General features: G+C 39.2%; 2 protein-coding genes across 3 annotated transcripts in view; one reads left to right on the forward strand and one right to left on the reverse strand.

The window, feature by feature from the left end:
* LOC117531486 (breast cancer type 1 susceptibility protein-like) overlaps positions 1 to 9,177 on the reverse strand; it is a 42,782-nt gene extending 33,605 nt beyond the window's left edge. For both annotated transcript variants that reach the window (XM_034194601.1, XM_034194600.1), the window contains exons 1-9: positions 9,023 to 9,177; positions 7,757 to 7,845; positions 7,602 to 7,655; positions 7,382 to 7,462; positions 7,180 to 7,268; positions 7,060 to 7,096; positions 6,825 to 6,943; positions 3,259 to 6,099; positions 1,687 to 1,760 (exon numbers count right to left, since the gene is read on the reverse strand). In XM_034194601.1, the coding sequence (XP_034050492.1) occupies positions 1,687 to 1,760; positions 3,259 to 6,099; positions 6,825 to 6,943; positions 7,060 to 7,096; positions 7,180 to 7,268; positions 7,382 to 7,462; positions 7,602 to 7,655; positions 7,757 to 7,845; positions 9,023 to 9,043 (3,405 nt within the window). In that variant the 5' untranslated portion in view covers positions 9,044 to 9,177. The remainder of the gene's footprint in view (positions 1 to 1,686; positions 1,761 to 3,258; positions 6,100 to 6,824; positions 6,944 to 7,059; positions 7,097 to 7,179; positions 7,269 to 7,381; positions 7,463 to 7,601; positions 7,656 to 7,756; positions 7,846 to 9,022) is intronic.
* A 644-nt stretch (positions 9,178 to 9,821) lies between these two features.
* On the forward strand, positions 9,822 to 15,315 carry becn1 (beclin 1, autophagy related). Its single transcript, XM_034194603.1, is given in 13 exon segments — positions 9,822 to 9,993; positions 10,152 to 10,287; positions 10,357 to 10,421; positions 10,522 to 10,580; positions 11,774 to 11,864; positions 11,957 to 12,093; positions 12,184 to 12,378; positions 12,460 to 12,596; positions 12,599 to 12,605; positions 12,734 to 12,883; positions 14,114 to 14,174; positions 14,272 to 14,414; positions 14,599 to 15,315. Coding segments are annotated over 12 exon segments (1,341 nt in total). The 5' UTR covers positions 9,822 to 9,993; positions 10,152 to 10,160; the 3' UTR covers positions 14,768 to 15,315.
* The last annotated feature ends 90 nt before the right edge of the window (positions 15,316 to 15,405 follow it).

Below are 15,405 nucleotides of genomic sequence, written 5' to 3' on the forward strand. Positions count from 1 at the left end.
AATAAAAATTCCTAGATTCACCCCTTAAACTGATCGACTCCAAAAGTCATGGCTTCCTTGGCCTCTACCCCACTCTTCCATCAAGTTTCAAGTAAATCGGTTCAGTAGATTTTGCATAATCCTGTTATGAAACAACCAAACCAACCAACCGACAAAGAAATGAACATTTATCCATCAGCATTAGAGCTTAAAAATACTACAGAAAACAATAACAAACTCTCATACTTATAGAGTTGAGCATTATAGATAGACAGTTTAGAACAGCAGTTTTCCACAAACAGGATGATTTTAACTTTCATATTGTAAAATTTCCTTATATGAGTAGTAACATACCGAGTAAACCTACATACAGTGTTTATACCTCCCAATTATTCAGAATGGGTCGTATCTGTGATAATTACAAAAGTTTTTCCATGAGACACCATAAACTTACTAGTAGATTAGTTAAACAAGGGTTTCTGTATAACAAATTGGTTCTTCACTTTAAAAGATTTTTTAAATAGATATCAAGAGATAATATCTAAGTTTGGGATTCCCATAAAAAAAAAAAAACCTACCATCCCTGGTTCTCAAGACCAGGCACCTAAGTGGCTCTACTTTATTCTACTCTTCCATTTTTAGACATTTAGATGTACCTTAGTATACACTAGTAGAGTTCTACCTTAGAAATGGAATATATTCTAGAAGACATACCTTACTGAATTTTCATGTGCGCCTTGGGGTAACTGTTTGTTGTGATTTGGCGCTATATAAAAAAATTGATTGATTGATTGATTGACTGAAAACATAACCTTCACAGAGGAGGCAATAACTGTCCATCACTGAACAGAGACCTTCAGTCTGTTAGGCATTATCAAAAGAAATTGGGTGCTTCATCTACTAGACAGCAGTTACTGAGCAGAATACACATATGTATGAGAGTAGATTTATAAAATATAAGGCATATAAACAGTAAAAAAAATGTGTGTGGGGAGAAATAATTAGTCATTCCATTAGATGTTTTTGAGAAATGTCAGTCCTGTGATTTGCTAAAGGTGTTCTAGTTTGCATGACTGAACAAATTAATGTCAGAGGAGGAAGTCTTCTCATTCAATTCATACTCATTTCACCATTTCATCAGATAGGGAGGTTGAATTTCATCCTCACACGTGAACTGATTAATGTATCAAGTACCACCAAATAAAATCTGGCAATTGTAACTTCACACACAAGCACAACACACAGAGATCTAAGGAGTACATTCAGACATGTGGAAACCTGGGCCCCTTGGAAGCCTGGAGTGTAGAACTTGAACTACCAGTCAAACATAGCAGACAGATAAAAGTGAAAATACTGGAAGATGGATGAGGTGGAAAATAAGAATCATTTCCTAGGCGGCATTTCTTCGAACGTAAATGAAATGCAATTTAGAAAGCTGCTGAGGGGGACATTTTTTACTCAGATGGGTAGTCCGTCATCCAGGAACTGACAGTTCAGACAAAAAAGTGTAGCGACTGCCCTCCACAGGGCATAATGTGACAGTACATTACTATTAAAAAAAGAAAAAGAAAAAGATGGACACATCTAAAGTTTTTATTTGATAAGAACCAGACTGTTTAAACTCTGAAAGTAGCATTTTTTGGTTTGGATTGGAAACAGGTGCTCATTGGCAGTGACACAAATAAAATCAACAACAGTCACATTTACCTGTGTAACAAGAACCTCACTTGAGAACTGTGATGACTCCATGGAAACACCAGTTTCATTTACTTGGGCATCACCTGCAGAAAAGAAATCATCAAACTGTCTGAATGCTGCTATAAGTTAATTTTCACACACTGTTAAGACACAGTTACACAGTGGGGAATAAAGCAGAACGTGATCTGATTACAGATCAAAAAATTTTTAAAAACCGTGCACAACCATCATCATGTTTAAGAATATCAGGAGTGAAGCGCATGGTAAATAATTACTGCAAATACTGCACTGTAAGGTTCTTCTTTACATATCTGTACATTGAAAAAAATTATTTTCACTATTACTGATTAGAATCCCCCCATAGTGCAGACTGTTAGTATGATTTGAGGGTAATTACATCCAAATCAGATGACCAATGTAGAAATTAAGAAAAAAAATAAGAAATGAATGTGACATTGCTTTAAGGTTTCAAAAGTAACTGGACAACTGACTGCTGTTCTGTTTCACAGTTGAGAATATATTATTCCAGATCAGAAGTTAAAAGCTCCAGAGATGACTTCAAATCCTCTAGAATTCAGTTCAGTTAAAAAAAAACAGTAAATGGAATGATAGTCATGGTGTGTTAAAGTTTCCTAGACTTGACATCTTGACAATACTGAAGCTTCAATGGCTGTGACTGCAGAGACTCTGTAGAGTTGGCAGTTTCTTCAAAAGTCACAGCTTCTGAGACACTCACAAAGAAAACACATGACGTCTAGGTTCGAGTCTCACATTGCTTTCTGAAAAAAAAATTATAGTTTAGTACTCCTATTTTTCAATTTAACAGTGGATTTTTACTTAGCATTGGAAATCAACTGGAAATCTTTTAATCTGCAGACTCATCAATGGCACTATGAGGCGAAAAACCCGTATCAATTGTCCAACTGTTCAATGACTTTTGGTTCTTTAAAAATGGGGGACTGTACAGAAAAAATACCTCCAAGTGTAGACCTGTCCTTCTGACTGGGAAGAGATTACCCTGAAGCACACAGCTTGTGACATTACTTTATCAACTCAGCTAAAACAACCGAACCCTGCCACTGCTCAAACATACATATACCAAATTTTATCAAGTCCAAATTCTCAGGTTCACACAACAGGCACATTAATCTGACAAACAGAGAACTAGGGTTGGAACATCTAATTGGAATAGTCAAATACAACCAGCTAATACCAGACAACCAATTTTCTTCTAGTTGACTAGTCGGACACTAGCTTCTCAGCTACTACTAGTTGCGATATTCCTGCATAGCCATCACAAACAGACATGGTACTTTTGCAGATATTGTTTCACTGAGGACAGAGATCAAGCATGAACCAACACAGGTCAGCATCCACCAGCAGCCAGCACTCCCTTCACTTAAGGGCATCTCTTGCATTTTTTAACTATGTCAACTTCTAGACTTGACCTTATGAATTTATTGGCAGATTAGTCACCAACAATTAGGGGTACCCAACTAGACAACTGACTTTTATTAGTCTATCCAACCCTACTGAAATCACGGCATTAAAAAAAAGGTGTCACCACTGAAATCAACTTACATTCCTCTGGTGTGCCGAACAGGTCTACAGATGCTTGGCTGGAATCAGCATCAGCACACTCAGGGCTGGGACATGCAAGTGGATGGGTCAACTGTTCTGGTGCAACACCATCCTCACATGTATTAGCCTCACTGGTGCCTCCAGGATCCTGAACACAGCGATCCTCACTTGCAGGACGACAAGTTGCAATTCCAAAAATTTGAGTTAAAGTTGGAAATTTCTCCTTAACTCCACTGCTGTCAGATTCAGATGAAGATGCCAACTTCTGAGCCTTTCTCTTCCTTGGGTTGTGCTTGATAATCGACTTGGCAAACAGCTCCACACTTGCACAACTGTTTGTCTTTGCATCTTGAATTATTTGGAGATCTGGTGTTAAAGAGGATTCTGCATTTGACATATGTTCACCCGTGTTACCTGACCCATTGTCCTGTATCTGTCCTTCCTGTAGTTTGTCTGAATCATTTTTGGGACAATCCCGTTGACTCTCTGTGACATCGGAACACTTTAAAGGTATCTTCTGTAGTTTCTCCTCACATTCCACATCTTTGGCCAAATCTATAGCTGTGAAGCGAATCCCAGAATCAACTACTTGAGGCACAACAGAAAGTTGAGGACTCTCCATTTCAAATTCTGACACTTTATTTGGGCTGAGGGTACTATTACCACTATTATTAACATGAGCAGAACTATCCTGTACTGCACAACTGGCAGTGGGCATTGAGCCTTCTATTACCACTTGACCTACTTTGTCAATTGCTTTTCTTTTTGATGTCATTTCCAGATTTTGTTTTAACATGTGATAACTGAAAGGTGAGTTAGAAGGTGGGATCAAATCACTACAAGATGAGCTGTCATTGATTTTCAAAACATCTTGGCAAATAATCTCAGACTTATTTGCATTTGTAAGCATCTGATTTTCTGTAGATTCAGGTCCACTACCAGCATCATGGTTCTCCTCTGTTTCAGTACAGTGACCATCTTCACTATCTAAATTACAGCCACTTTTCACATTTGACCCAAAAAGATGGAAAGACTTCCTTTTAGTGGCTTTGAAACTCTTCAGCAGTTGTTCGATGTCTGTCTCACTGTCATTCTTGTCCTCCTCATTTTCTGTTCTGGCACATTTAGTTGCACACAATGAGGATTCCAGCTCATTCTCAAATTTATTATTTTGAAAAGGATCAGAAGAGACAGTTCCAGGCACTTCCTCGGCTGTAGCTGCTTGGGCTGGACTTGTAGAACTCGGGACGATGGGCACATAACATGCAGCACTACCTTCCAAAAGTGTTTGTGGATTTGGAACTTCAGCAATGGGCTCCTCTTCTACAGTTGTAGGTGCTTCTGTTGTTCTGTCAGACTCAATTTGATCGATTCCTCCTATAGATTCATGACAAATACATCCATTTCTTTTAGCCAGCTTGAGCGTTTGCCCATTTTTAAATGAAACATTATTTAACATACAGTCTTTAACTTGCTCAAACTCTTGTGCTACACTGCTGTCTTTATCGGGCATACTGCTTTTCAATTTTGTTGAAGCACATGTCCTTTTATGACCTTCTTGAACCTCCTGAGTGAACAGCTGAAGTCTTCTACTTCTCCTTGCGCTCCTCCTGAGAGGGGTTTCTCTGTCCTCGCTACTAGGGTAATTCTCAATGTGGACTTGCACTTCTTCGGGTGTAGATTTAGGCTTTGGCGCACCCACTGGACTGCATTCTCCACTCTGAACAGCAACTATAACAAGAGGCTTTGGCACTCTGGCAGACTTGGTTTTGTCTGGCCAAGTACTTGTGGTTTTCTTTTTGTCAGATTTCTTTATTTCATTGCTTTCCAAATTAAACTTCAGTTGCTCTTGCAAATCACTGTCAACCTGCTGCAATATGTTCTGGGCACTTTTGTCAGACTTTATTTCTGGATGATGTGGTCCAACATCAAACACTGGACAGTAAACTTCAGCTTTGTTATCATCACTCTGCAGCAACGGATTCACCTCTTCTACACATTTGTCTTTGATATCCATGATGTCATCAGCCTCCTCAACCACCAGTTCTGCTACTTCCAAGAGGTCCTTGGTGATGTCATTTACTTGTTCTATACAATCCTGCTCTTCTTCCATGCGACCTTGATTTTCTTCTTCAGTGTTTGAGTTCTTGGGAAAATCAGCAGGGGTGTGCTTGTTGCTGTTCTTCCTCCTTCTTGAAGACCTTTTTGAAATCGGTTTCTTGTTAATTACGGAATGGGTTGGTGATTCGACAAAAACCTTTTGTGGCGGAGAGCCTGCCTGGTTGCCTTTTCGCTCTCGTTTATAGACGGCCCCAAAAACCTGGTTTTCAAGGGCTTTAGCACGTTCCTCTCTCTTTGGAAGGACATCACTAATATTCTTCATAACTACTGTTGAAGAGGAAGAACAGCTGTCAGCATCATTTGAGCCAAAGTTATCCTCAGTGATTTTCTCCAACTCCAGATCTGACTCAACTGGAACTTTCATGAGCCACTCGGCAACTTTCTCTAAACTTTTCTTCTGTTTCTGGACAGTAATCTGGTCAGATATCAAATCCCTTTTTTTCTTCTTCCTTGAGGACTTTGTTAAAATTTGACATTCCACATTTGTGTCACAGGCATTCTCACACTGGACAACTCCAATTTTTGACCTAGTATTGTGTTTTGATGTTGCTCCTTCCACAACGTCTGACATATCTGTGAGATCTAAAATATTTATTGGGCTCTGCACTTTCTTTTCTGAAGTTGGAGGTGGCTCCCCAAGGCCACTATCAACTCCTTCATTTTCCACAGTCAGTTGATTCGAGTCGTCGAGCCCCATGAGTCTTGCAAATCCATGTTTTGCTAATAGAAAGTATGAGAGAAAAAGAAATATTTATGATTTCATTACACAGCAAAGTTTTTAAATAGCAAATTATGGATTAGCTAAGTATTATCTTAAAGAAAATTTAAAGTATTCCAGAGAACTGGATCACCATTTATAAACAATCAAGAACAATTGCTTTTCAGATTCTCATCCTTAGTGATCTGTTACCTACTTTGATAAACAAAAGCATGTCCAGTTCAACAATGTCTTGATTCTATTGGTAGGAAGTTACAGTGTGCTTGCATCGGCAGAATTGTGAGTTAAGGGAAGGAGGAAATCTTTATGTCGTTCCTCAAGAATACTGAGCAGGGACAGATGTGAATATATTCATATTAACTGTCAAATTCTATTTGCTGGAGAACAGAGACACGAAGGGGAAAGAAAAAGTTTTACTATTGACAAATACTTTCTGACAGCAAGGCATCCCAAAGCAGGCCAGCAATAAAATAAAACCCATCCAAATTTGATGTGCTTTTTTTTTAATAGTATATCTACTTTAGACCACATCTCTGACAGAACTCGACAACAGTAATATAAGTAAATATGACTTTTGTTTAGACTATGTTTTTTTTTTGGGGGGGGGGGGGGGGGGGGGTTGATAAGTAATAATGCCATAATGGTATAAAAATAGTTTTCAAATAAATTAATTCTGATAACTTATTTAATGAGAACGTGTTAATCTGATATCAGAAGGTCACTTCACCAGCAATGGTTGATGATTGGGACTTTGGAGGATCATTACTGTCCTTGTTGTCACAATCAGAAATAGGTGTATCGCCAGTTGACATATGAGGACGTTTTGTACCCTCAGCATCTGTGATACTGTAAACATGACAATGTGAATTCAAAATGCAATGGAACAATATTAAATTAGCACAGATGTTTAGTTAAATTAATGCCAGAATACATGTTTAATTTGAATTGATCAGCTTTCTTACATTTTGCGTTTTCTTTGTTGATACATCCCAGTGAAGTCTACAAGGTAAGATACTGTCGTTAGATTATATAATGCAAGTCAGTTCTACAGTCACGTTATAAAGTTAGTGATGTTGTCTTACAGTTTGTGCCTGTGTCTTGTTCATATGCCAAGATCATGTCTTGCAATCCGACTACAAGTCTCTGAAATCCAGGGCTCTCCTGTAAACTCCTGCACAAGTCAAATACAAACAGACATTATGTATTTTTTATTAGAACAAAGCATAAAAGACATGTCAAGAGTCCATTAATTATTACAAAGCCATCTTCTTAATTAGACCAAACCTTTTCGTTATCTTGGTTTTACAAACTGGACAGTTGGCCTTGTTGGGTTTGTTGTTCTCCAAAATTTTCATCATACAAAACCTTGTGGAAAACACACTTATTTTTCACATCCACATAAATATTCACTTTCACATAAATATCACACGTAAACAATTTCTTTAAATTTATTTCTTGAAAACAGGATTACTGAACTTAAACTGTGAGACGTTATGATACATACTTGCAAAACTGGTGGTCACATTTAGTCGACACTGGTACAGTCATTAAATCCAAACTACCGTATGTGTGAAAGAAAGTAAAAAAAAAAAAAAATTAACATATCACTTCAATTTAAAAAGGAGTTTCAGACTCATTTTCTGTTGAAATACTGCTCACCATATAGGGCACTGCAGAGTCTCCCACAGAACTGCAATCCCCTTTTTAACATCGGTGGCCATTGGTGGTTTCATGGTGTTCTCAAAAAACTACATGGAATAATTATCAGAGACACAAAGGCTCTCAACATGATGCCACTTTCACAGCCAAGTTGAATGCTAATATCTCAGTTTGGTAATAACTGGGTTGTACATACATTTTATGTATGTATTTTTTCCACTATACATTATGAAAGCTGTTTTAGGATGCTGTTCTGTAACTTTGGTCATTTTACTCCATATTCTGAATATACACAATTGGTTCATTTGCATTTATTCATTCCTGTTAAGGTTCACGGGGAGCTGGAACCTATCCCAGTGATCACTGGTCAAAATGTGGGGCACACCTTGGGCAGACCTTCAGTCTATTGCAAACTCATTCAAACTCTCATCCATGCCTATAATCAATTTCATAGTTTACAATTCACCTAAGCTGCATGTCTTTGCAAGTGGGAGGAAGCCAGAGGACCCAGAAGGAACCCATGGAAACATGGAGAAAACATGCAAACTCCAAACATAAATTAACAAGATTTGAACCCAGGACCATCTCAATTTAAGGCAAGTGATAACATCTGCATTTATTTATGAACAAATTTCAAATTCTGTAATTAAAATTCTGGATTACAAGCATGGTTAAGGCAATTAATTGATTGCACAAGCAATATTTTAATAGCAGCTACCTTTAACCATTAATCATTTACATAAATTCATCAAGACATAATTCTAAATATTTTTGGGTTCCCACTTCTTAAATATAGGGATTCTTGTGATTGTTTTGGTCTCTGTGCAGCCACGTTTCTATGTTAGAAAGATATCTTAAGAACACCTAATCTTTCGATCAAACTTTGCAGATAACTTTAGATAAGTGCTCTGACAAGTGTTCCCATATTTATAATGTGAACTCGACACTACCACGCAATTTAAACGACTTACTGACAGTAAATCATTAATTATTATAAAGTTGTAACTTTGTATCAGAAGCATCCTGTGAGTAGCTCTAACAAACTCAATTGCACTGAAACTCTTGACAGTCAACTTAAAGTCAGTGCTAAAACTAGATTGGCTAGCCATTGTGATTTGTTTGGAAGGTTGCACAACTAACTTAACTTTTTTCATAATGAAGCAATCGACAAAAATACACTGTCAGTCACACACTTGGCTCAAACCGTAAAGCACAGTTTAAAAACACTACAGGCTGAAAGAAAAATATTAATTTTTACACAAATACCTTGATCTTTTTTGCTGTCATTAGCTCAACATAGCAAACATTAGCTTCAGTTTCCCGCAACTATCACCTTCTTCTACTTGTGTGTAACGGCGGCTGGCGTGGAGTCATACAGCCACCTGCTGGTAAGGAGTGTCCACGGTTCTTTCGTGCAGCGTGAAACATACCGACAAACAATAAATTGTCCGGGGCTCCGTATAATCTTATCACCATAAAGATATATTTGCAGTATCTGTGTGCAGAAATATGTGTCTCTAAAAACTGAATTTCAATTATTTGAATAGCTCTAGATGAATAATTGCATCTGAAAACTTGATAATATTTTGAAACTGAATGCAATGATGAAACGTAATTTCTCCATATATTTCCACAGTCATTCAAATTCAGATCTTGTGATTCAACTTCATTTTATTGACATATACCACAACAAGCAGTTCTAAATTAGTCGCACAAGTTTAAAAAGAAGAAAAACTGGATTAAAAGAAAAGTTAATGCACCCTTTACGGCTGTAAACTTCAGCGGCTCTTTTCTTTCTTACATTTTCAAAAAAAACAAACAAAAAAAAAAAACCGCGACCTGGTCCAGGATAAGCGGTTGAAGATGTTTTTTTTGTTGTTGTTGTTTTTAACTCTTGAATGATACAATTTGAAATATCCACAAAACTCACACAAGAAAAGTTTCAATTTTGGGGACATTTTTACAAACTTGCACGTATGGATGTGAAATTTACCATCCAAATTAAAAGATTATAAAAAGATACATGGTAATACTCTATTTGAAAAATTTGTTTCCATGAAACTTTCACACGGTGATGTCATTTCCTCCGTAAATAACAACACCGAAATTTGTAGCGGGGAAGTTGTTTTGAGGTGCAAAATCAACGTGATAAACACGTCAACTACTTAAGCTATTTTTAAAAACTTTTTTGCATGTAAGAGGACTATTATGTAATAATTTTCATTCTTTAAAAGCAACGGTAAGTCCATCGACTTCCTCGACGCAGACTAGCTGCTAGCTAACGTTAGCATGCTAACAGTTTAGCGAGTTCTTTTGAAAAATGACGGATAAATTGTCAGGGTTTCCACTCGGCTAGTTTTTGATATTGCCACTACTTTTCTTCACATTCTCATTTTAGCTTTCAATGGAGGGTTCCAAATCGTCGAGCACAACCATGCAGGTTAGCTTCGTGTGTCAGCGCTGCTGTCAGCCTCTGAAGCTCGACACCTCCTTCAACGTACTCGACCGAGTCACCATCCAAGAACTCATCGGTACGGTCCACTTGTGTGCAAATTTATGTGGGTCCACCAGTTACACAGTGACTTCTCTGTTCTCTTCAGCTCCCTTAGTCACAGTGACTCCCAGCAAACAGGCCGACAGCAGTGACGGGGAGACAGCACCAGAGGTGAAAAAAGGACCTCAAAAACAAATCGTTCTTACAATTCAGCGTTCCAGTGTTTAGTCTGGAACCACTTGTGAGGCTCACATTGTTCTTTTGTTTGCAGGAGACCTTTGTAGAAAACAAACAAGATGGTGTAGCAAGAAAATACATCCCACCTTCACGGTGAGAACAGAACTGGATTAATGTTTTACTGAATTATTGATGTGGAGTTGCATCAGGAAGGGCATCCGGTGTAAGATTTGCGCCAAATCAATAAGCAGATCCACCTTGGCTCTGCTGTGGTGACCCCCAGTGAAAACAAGGGTGCAGCCAAAGGGACTTGCTGATTTCTGTGTGTGCTTTCAGTAATGTCACTTTGAGCACCTTTAGAAATCCTCCTCCAAATATGAGATAGCAACATGTGTGCTAGTGCACATACAGACCAGCCTTTAAATATGAAATTCATAATTTTACATGGATGCTCATTGCTGAACTGTTCAATATGTGTCAAAGCACAGCACGTGAGGACTTCCTTTCATATAGATGTTCCACACAATATATAAAGGTGGACAAACACTGGAGATTTTGAATTTCGCTGCACACTTCTCTTTGTGGAGCAAGGCTGTAAACCAGATGTCTCAGCTGCATAAGAACTACATATCACTTGCTGTTAAACGTTTTGCTTTAGGGGTTAGGACTGAATTTCTCTGAATTCATTTTAAAAAAGGTTAGAAATTTGAACAGTACTTCTGCATCCAGAACCATGACTTGGCATACTTCTGAAAGTCTTGCACAGTAGCACTGCAATTTTTCACCTTTACATACTACGGAGACTCAAGAACAGTGTTTGACATGCAGGTTTTGCAAGGTTTTGACTTTACCTTGAGTAATTTTGTGGTGCCAATGGAAAGTTTTGGTTTCATCCACAATTGCAACACGTACCCATTGTTTAATTCCAGTTTACTTTCCCTTTGTGTTGTATAGTTCATCCCATATTTGGTGACACAATAGGCATGTCTCTCCTCACAAATGCCGCTTGTTAGCGCACATTACGGTGGGTGCTACATCCAGCAGGTGGCAGTTCACATCTATGGGGTATACATTTGTTTTCTGTACTTCTTATTCCAATTAAGGGTTCCCGGGGTTCCAGGGTGGGAGCCTGTCCCAGAGGTCATTGGAAAAAAGGTGGGGTACACCCTGGACAGGCCGCTAGTCTATCACAGGGCCACATGTAGAGAGGCAAACACATTCATATGGTCACTCTGGGATATTAGGTAGGCTAAACAAAGTTGCTTTATAAATTGATCTGTTGCATCAAATATGTTAACCCTCTGCAGTATCCTACACAGCCAACATAAGCTTGCATTTCTTTGCAGAATGATGTCTACTGAGAGTGCCAACAGCTTCACTTTGATTGGAGAAGCATCTGATGGTGGCACCATGGAAAATTTGAGTCGTAGACTGAAGGTAAACATTTCTTTTAGCATAGATTAAATCCTTAAAATGCACCATCATGTGCTTGTAATGTGGATAAATAATGGCAACTCTTTTCTACACAGGTCACTAGTGACCTGTTTGACATCATGTCAGGACAGACAGATGTGGACCACCCGCTGTGCGAAGAATGCACCGACACACTGCTAGACCATCTGGACACACAGCTCAACATCACAGAGAATGAATGCCAGAATTACAAGTGAGTTCCAAAATGTTACGGCTGTAATCCATGCGTTTCTTCTTGGGGGTGTCATTCACTATGGCATGCTTTTGGTGTATGTATTCTCAGGCAGTGTCTGGAGCTGCTGTCACACCTGCCAGTGGAGGAAGAGGAGACCTTGCTGGCAGAACTTCAGCAGCTAAAAGAGGAAGAGGAGGCACTGGTCCAGGAGCTGGAAGCAGTGGAGGATCAGAGGGCTGCTGTGGCCCAGGACCTGGCCCAGAGCCGAATGCATTCTCAACAGCTGGACACAGAGGAGCTCCAGTGAGTGGGCTTTATATTTATGTCATGCAGCAGCTGACAGCCATTTATTCTCACTGGTTTGTGTTTTTTGACATGGTAAAGGTACCAAAAGGAGTACAGCGAGTTTAAACGGCAACAGCTGGAGCTGGACGATGAGCTGAAGAGTGTTGATAACCAGATGCGTTACTGTCAGAGCCAATTAGACCGGCTGAAAAAGACCAATGTATTCAATGCCACATTCACATCTGGTACGCATGTTTATTGTGTTTACGTCCATGTGTTTTCTTTGACAAAGAAGAAGCAGTTTTTAAAAAAACCCTACGTGTTTAAGTGTGCTTTCTCACTCTGTGACCCTTGTCTTTCCATTTTGGTCCAGGCACAGTGGTCAGTTCGGTACCATTAACAACTTCCGTCTGGGACGGCTCCCAAGCGTCCCTGTGGAGTGGAATGAGATTAATGCTGCCTGGGGGCAGACAGTGCTACTACTTCATGCGCTGGCCAACAAAATGGGTTTATGCTTCCAAAGGTACAGTTTCATTTTATAAACACTCAATAACATGTATTCACCAGAAAAGTGCATCTGACTTAACTTTTTTTAGGACTTGTCAGTTCAATCTCCTCCTAACAATGTATATTTTCCATGAAAATATGGAAGTACAAAATTAAGATAACAGAATGTAGTTGTCTTGGATTGTATTATTTGTATGGTCTGCTGTCATAAGAGCAAATATCAGCATTGCTTATTTGCAGCTGATGATTGTCGTTGAAACCATTTGGTTTGTTAAGCTTAACTTTGCAGATGCTGTGATCTTAACAGAATTAATGGATGCCCTGATTGTTGCACTTGTGAAGATGAGTGAGGAGTCTGAGTGTCTTGGTTTGCAGTTGTCTTGAATCAAGACTAAGATCTAGGCCTTCATGCAAGTGTTCAAGTGTCAAACTTGACATATTCAGTTGTCTTGGCAGTGGCGTTCATGTCTGGGTATATAGAGTTTGAGATTGCAAGAGTTTATGTAGTCATAGTGTCTCTGAGCAGAGGTGTCTGGCAATGCAGAAACCTTTGTATAACATGTTCAGGTCTTTAGGGTCCTGGTGCTTTGTGTCTTACTGTATTGTTATGAGACTTGGAAGCTAGCCAGGTGCACCCTGTTTCCTGGAGGAAAACCTGCTCCAGAGCACTGTTGACCTCAGACTGGGGCGACTGTTCATCTTTCATCAGGACAGTGACCCTCAGCACACAGCCAAAATATCAAAGGAGTGGCTTCAGGAGGACTCAGTGAATGTCATTGAGTGGCCCAGCCAGAGCCCAGACCTGAATCCTATTGAACATCTCTCGAGAGATCTGAAAATTGCTGTGCACCGACGCTTTCTATCCAACCTGATGGAGCTTAAGAGGTGCTGCAAAGAGGACTGATCAAAACTCCCCAAAGATAGGTGCGCCAAGCTTGTGGCATCATATTCAAGAAGACTTGAGGCTGTAATTGCTGCCAAAGGTGCATTAACAAAGTATTGAGTAAGGGGTGTGAATACTTAAGTACATATGATTTAAGTTTATATATATATTTGCAAAAAAAAAAAAACACTTTGTTGTTGTGATTAGAATTTTGAGGGGAAAAATGGAATTTACTCCATTCTGGAATAAGGCTGTAACACAAAATGTGGAAAAACTGAAGTGCTACAAGTACTTTACAGATGCACTGTATATGCAATGATTGTGCAAGGAAACAAAAAAGTCAAGTATCACTTCCTTATTCAGATATCGTCTTGTCCCATATGGAAACCACTCATATCTGGAGTCATTGACAGACAAGTCCAAGGTAATGATACATAAAATTTTCAACAAAGCCCACCAGTCACATCATTGATATACTTTTGAGGGCTCCAGTGTTACCCAAATTTTGTGTGTTTTCACAGGAACTTCCACTTTACTGCTCAGGTGGTCTGAGGTTCTTCTGGGATAATAAGTTTGACCATGCAATGGTGGCCTTTCTCGACTGTGTCCAGCAGTTCAAAGAGGAGGTGGAAAAAGGAGACACTGGCTTCTGCCTCCCATACAGGTTAGATAACCTTCAGCTGTGCATCCCACTTTTATTGAATTTATTGAAAAGGAATTGCCCGGTGATTAAATAATAGTTGCTGGTAACATGCACGCTGGAGACTGGCATGTGCAAGCAAACTGGGTGTTGGGTATTAATGGCCTTTTTGTGGAGATTCTAGTTGATTATAAATTGCATGTTTCAGGATGGATGTGGAGAAAGGTAAAATCGAGGACACGGGCGGCAGTGGCGGCTCCTACTCCATCAAGACCCAATTCAACTCTGAGGAGCAGTGGACCAAGGCACTAAAGTTTATGCTGACCAACCTCAAGTGGGGGCTGGCATGGGTCACATCACAGTTCTACAACAGATAACCCGCTAGTCATTCGCCCTGCATATAATTGTTTGGATAACTGTTAAAAGAAGAGGACTTGTTTGCACAGCATTGTGCAACTTTTTGTTCTGGACCACTGTTCAGGTCTTGGTGTACATTTCACTGTGCAGTCAAATTATGGGTGCAACAACAACATGCAAGTTGCTAACGTGTGGCCTCTAAAAGCAAGAATGTCTTCTACTTTCATTACATTTTCACTATTCAAAACATGGTGTTTCTTGTATGAGAGTGCAATAAAACGTGTAAGAACTCCTCACGTGGGTTTTGAAAGAAAGGCTCATCTGACAGAACCAGTCACCTGGGAGTCTTGACGGTGGTGACCCCCTGTCGCATTAACACCTTCAATGACTACATCTCTCCAGTTTTTGCGTTGTCACATTTGTTGTAAATTAACTTGGTCATAAATAAGACTTTTGGACAGAATTCCAGATGACTGCATTGTATCATTCACCTAAACCACCACTGTTGGATACAACTGCTGCCTTTAATGATGGAATGTAACAAACTTATACTGTGAAAAATAAATGTGAGATTGTCACATTGCTATATTACTATGTATGAATAATGGCACTCTCACTGGGCTGACTCTCAAAATTCATCAAAATGAGTATGACACCA

Source organism: Thalassophryne amazonica, chromosome 18, assembly GCF_902500255.1.
Source record: "Thalassophryne amazonica chromosome 18, fThaAma1.1, whole genome shotgun sequence".
Taxonomy (NCBI): Eukaryota; Metazoa; Chordata; class Actinopteri; order Batrachoidiformes; family Batrachoididae; genus Thalassophryne; species Thalassophryne amazonica.